General features: G+C 39.2%; 1 protein-coding gene across 2 annotated transcripts in view; it reads right to left on the bottom strand.

Annotated features, from left to right (window-relative positions):
* Nucleotides 1–5088, bottom strand: part of ALDH1A2 (aldehyde dehydrogenase 1 family, member A2) — a 55895-nt gene that overhangs the window by 50592 nt on the left and 215 nt on the right. For both annotated transcript variants that reach the window (XM_010138574.1, XM_010138581.1), the window contains exon 2: nt 4996–5073. In XM_010138574.1, coding sequence (XP_010136876.1) covers nt 4996–5073 — 78 coding nt within the window. The remainder of the gene's footprint in view (nt 1–4995; nt 5074–5088) is intronic.

The raw sequence follows: 5088 nt of genomic DNA, 5'->3' as shown, positions 1-5088 counted from the left end.
TTTCCCTAAAAATTCAGCACAGTAAGAAGTCACTGCTGTAAGAGTTACCTACTCAGTAACAGAGTTGTTATCTGCAGTAGGGATCTAGTTGTTGCCAGTTTCAGTCTGCTAGGTTCTGTATTTTTAATGCTCTTGAATTAACATGGTTACAGCAGCTGTACTGGAGTAAGCAAAGGCATGGGACAGGATATGCATAAGACTACAATTTTTTCTTGATCCCTCATGCAAAACCTGGGTAAATTGGGTTTGTGCAGAAGACCTTAAAGGTTTGGGAGGAAAGAAAGACTCCTATATTTAGGCTGTTAATTGGAAAGAAGTGCATAAATAGTTTGCAATTGCTATATGGGTTGATAGATTGTAATATGAACCCCAAATTATGAACACCCTAGAAGAGAATTCAAACTGTAAACATAAATACAACCGTAAACATAAATACAGTTTATATCCTAAAACTTCATATATGATCATACAGAGGGACGTATCTAGTGACCGAATCAGATGCTCTAGTGCTCTGCAACGGGGAAAAGTAGCTGTTCTTTTTGTCTGCTCTTCATGCAAACATCTCTAATTCTCTGTGCCCATCTTTTGTAACTGGACAGTGCTCACTGAGCTGACCCAAAAGGCTAGCTGATTTCTTCAGGTATCAGCCACTGAATCTGACTTCAAAAGGCATTAATGACAGGTAGAAATTACATGTATTCATCACTTACCTGAGTTTCGCCAAAGCTTGTCTTCAGTTCAAAAAATTACAAAGATCCTGCATATTATTCTAAATAAAGATTTCCTGCCTCCTATCTTAATGTATAGAATGTTATCTGGAAAACATGTAGTTGAAATTTTGGTGAGGAGAATTTATAGTTGTGTTCTGCAGCATTCAGTTCTGGGCAATGCCAAGAAAGCACAATGGGAATGAAAATACAGAAACTTAGTAACAAAACACTTCAAACCCAAATGCTTATTATGTGAGAATTGGAAACGTGTCTGTTTGTTAGTTCCTGTCTACCCAGAAGCTGTTTGCCTACATTTAACACAACCTGCTGTATGTGGCTCTCTGCTGCCTGCTGGGTAGCGTACCTGCTCTGTGCTTAGACACTGACCTGTTCGAGCCTATGGGGGCAAACCCTTTGACACAGGAAAGAAATAGCCTTGTCAGCCAGTTCACAGGCTATTACTGCAGAAATGTTCCTGTACCTCTTCCCTGCCACAGCGCTGTAACTTCACCCCTTTAAAGCACCTTGTCATAAAAAGCTCTCAAAATCACAGTTCTTCAGCTTTTCCTTATGCTAAAGTTCTTCAACTCCTCCTCAGGTTTAAATCAGTTGGCATGCAAGAAACAAAATGTAAACCACCCAGCTGGATTAATGTCCCCAACATGATGCAAACAGAATGTTTGTTCACTCAGTTACACGATGGAGTGACAGAGCTACGCCAGGACAGAACCGCAGGGATCCTCCTTTCATACCAAGCTGTCTTTTAAAGTCAGAGACTTACTAAAATGCTGTGAAAATACACTGTAAAGCAGACTGGATAATGCCATAACAAAGCAAGGGTAGACATATCCTGTAGAAACACCCTTAGTCCCTCAAACGGAGACAGGAGGAAAATGCTGCAAAGGGCTCAATCCATTGGACTGATTCCACATCTACTGTCTGATACTTGGGGGATGCTCAAGTCTCGGGAGGGAGAATGGGGTTTCGTGGAGCATGAAAGAGGGATGCATCAGTATAACCCTAAGCTGAGAACCCGCTGACCACTCTCAGAAGCTGTAGGTTCTCAGAGCCATCACCTCAGGGCTGTGCTTACTGTACAAAACATGCTCATAACGTGTCCTCGCTGGAAATCATGCTACAGGTTATCTCACACATTGATGCCTCTGGAGCAGCCTGTTCTGGGAGAGTTTCTGGCATAAAGGTGACATCTGGAGAAGCATGACCTGTTGCCAGGGAGAGGGCTGGGTCCCCTTCCTATCTACATGCCCCTTACGTACAGAGCACAGCACTGCCAACACGCTCCTGGGGAGGGCTTGCTGTGCCGCAGGGCTGTAGAATAACCTAATTCCATGCAATACTGGAAGATCCACTGTTCTGCAGATGCAGTCCCTCTCCAAATCTTCATGTTAGTGGTAGAGCATTAAGGAGCCATCACAACAAAGAGAGATAATCTTGGATTTAGCAGTTTTAGTACTTGCCAGCCACACAGGAAAGCTCTAACCTTGTGTGCTTGACCACTCATCTTCATGGCTGGTTGACAGCCTCTTCACCAATTCTTATTACACACATCTGAAACACTTTTTCACAGAGACCCTGCCAAGGTATTAGAAAGCTGGGAATAACATTTCTAATGCTGTTTTTTAAGAGAAGCATGGGCTGATTCCCAGTACTGCTGAACGTGTTACATAAAACCATGGCATCATGTAATTTTCATCACTAAATGTATTTTTACTATTCAATGGAAAACTGCGTTGCCTCTGTGCACTACATCAGGTGTACAGATCAGAAGGACTTAACAGTTTTCTGCTCACTTCAGTAAACCTACCAGAGGAATATTTCACAGGTTTCAATAATTCTTCTAAATAATCAAGTAAACGAAAATTACATGGTTACTATTTGTTTTATCTCTGTTCTGGGGAGGAGCTCACATAGTAATTCCAAGAGTAATGTAGTGTTTTAACAATTAATGAATAATAAAATTACTTTTTTTTTCTGGTATGTACTACAGATCTTTAACAAACATCTTTTAGGAATCTCTGGAATTTTAACATGTTCTAGCCTAAAAAAAATTTTTTCTAATTTTAGAATTCCAGAAATGGGATTTAGTTGACAAAACGTATTTTAAAATTACTTCGCTTAGTTTCAGTGTTCACAGATACCTCTATTTTTATGAAGAAATAACTCCCAAATGGTTTTACATTCAGAAACAGCTATGATAAAGAGTTCAAGAATTCCACGTCCTGGTTGTCTATTCAGAATGCTCAGCTAAGAAGCAGGAGAGAGGCTGCTAGGAATGCTTACAGATGTCTGATTTTACAAGGTTTGGGGATGGTGGAGGGGTTTGGTTTTGTTTTGTTTTTGCTGAAGTGTTTCAGCCTAATGTTATTTATTGTTTGTGGAAGTTGTTCGTCATTTCAGACATGAAGTAATCACTCCCACAAAAGAAAGAATCAAGTTACAATCCATTATTTCATTTTTGATTGTTTTTCTTTGTAATAGGTGGGAAAGTGGATCCTGGATAAAAGTCCTGCCCAAGACAGGACTCCAAGCTGAAGACTCCAGAAGGAGGGAAGAGTGAGACAGAGGATAAGCCAAGTGAAATATTCGATACCTGCCCTAAACCAAATTTCTCTCAAAAGCAACCAGGAGTTACCCAATGTCTCAAAGCCAAGCTTAGAAGCAGCATGTTGCCATTGTTTTTGGCTTAATATTGAAATAAAAATAACTTCCTTTTACTTTTTCCATTAGTATAAAACATGTAACATCTTACACATTTCTGAGGTGACGGCACTATACATTCTGAGTTATTAAGGGTTACCCTCCAGCTTAGGTTCTCATAGATAGGAAGATATGGCTGCTGCTGACTGTTACCTTTTTCAGAGACTTTTAGAACCAGTTCTCTAGTTTTAGATCAGAGAAACACAAGTACACTTTACTATGCAAACTGACTGTGATCCTCCTCTCCTGTACTATCCACCGAACACTCCGGAAGCATATTTCACAGTGAAACCGGCAATAAACAAAATTAATGCCAAATACTATTTACACAGTATCATTGCTCCCAAAGTGTAACGGCACACAAGATCAAATAACTGCATTCCTGATTTATTTAAGCTATTTTCAAAGAAATTGTAGGCAAGAAACCATATGCCTCTTTTATTTTGCATTAAAATGCAATGAAATCTAAAATAGTTGACTTTCTTCTGAAACATTCTTCTAGAACATGGAATTGCTGTAACAAATTAGAGGACAAATTAGTTTTGGCACCCACTTAAAAAAGAAAAGATGAAAAGCTTTTAAAGTGATGATATGGAGGAAAAAATTTACACTACATCAGCCAAAATGAGTTTCCTACCAGCTTTAAAGCTCCTGGAGTTGTATTTCCAGTAGATAAAAATGTTACCACCTTTTTCCAGTGCTGATGTGCTTTTTTTCCTACTAAGTTACTCAGTAATTAGAAACAAAGTCTGACACATTGTAATCTGTTTGTACAATACGTTTGAAACTTCTCCCATAGAAATGAAAACTTTCTTTAACTAGAGATTCTAAGATTCAAAATCCATAAACGAATTTAAAAATTCAAATTGCCTTTACAAACAAATGGCTTAAAGCCCATTTTAATTGTCAGAAACAATTGAGTCCCATAATACCCCATAGAAAACCAGCAGATTTTTCTACACTGACCCAATGAGTTTGCTTTTAACCCTCTCTTTATGAAAATTAATCTTAAAGGTTAGTAGGAAAAAATATGCCCTCTTGAAATATTGATCAGGGTTGTATTCAGGTATCACGGAAGTTAGTAGAAAGACCTGTTCCAGTGCTGTAACAACCTGGTAATACTAAAACTCCTCCAGGAATTGTAAAAGGGTCCCCTGGGCACACAGGGTAATTCAAGAAAGAAAACATTTTTATTTTCTGATTGAGATACACAGGTACGCAGAGTAACTTCCTCTGAAGTACATCTACAGCAGCTGAAACATTTTAGAGAACTACTGATTTTGCACTGAAATAAACCCCAGCAGCTCTGTAGAAAATATGTTTAAAGAGAAGAAGTAGGAAAGCCGGTCCCATCAGATGTGATTTGCTTTTCTGTTAGCCTGTGGTTTCTCAGATGATTACAGGGTAAAAATCGGTTTCCTTTAGTACAGATTCAAGGCAGTCTTTTAGTAGTTTTTATCTCAGCGCTCAAGTTGATTATGGCAGAATCAAACCGATTTAAGCAAAATCCCCCCTTTTGGAGGGAAAGCCACGAATTTCCCTGCCAGAACAAACGAACACAACTTACCTTGGTGTATTTGATTTCAAGGTTGAGAGTGGGAGAAGGCAGCAGATGCAGAGATGCCATCAGAGCTGCAGGATCTGCCTTCAGCTCCCCTGG

The sequence above is a fragment of the Buceros rhinoceros genome, unplaced genomic scaffold (assembly GCF_000710305.1).
Source record: "Buceros rhinoceros silvestris isolate BGI_N320 unplaced genomic scaffold, ASM71030v1 scaffold24750, whole genome shotgun sequence".
NCBI lineage: Eukaryota > Metazoa > Chordata > Aves > Bucerotiformes > Bucerotidae > Buceros > Buceros rhinoceros.
Note: the sequence above shows the minus strand (reverse complement) of the source record. Positions and strands in the feature narration are given on the sequence as shown.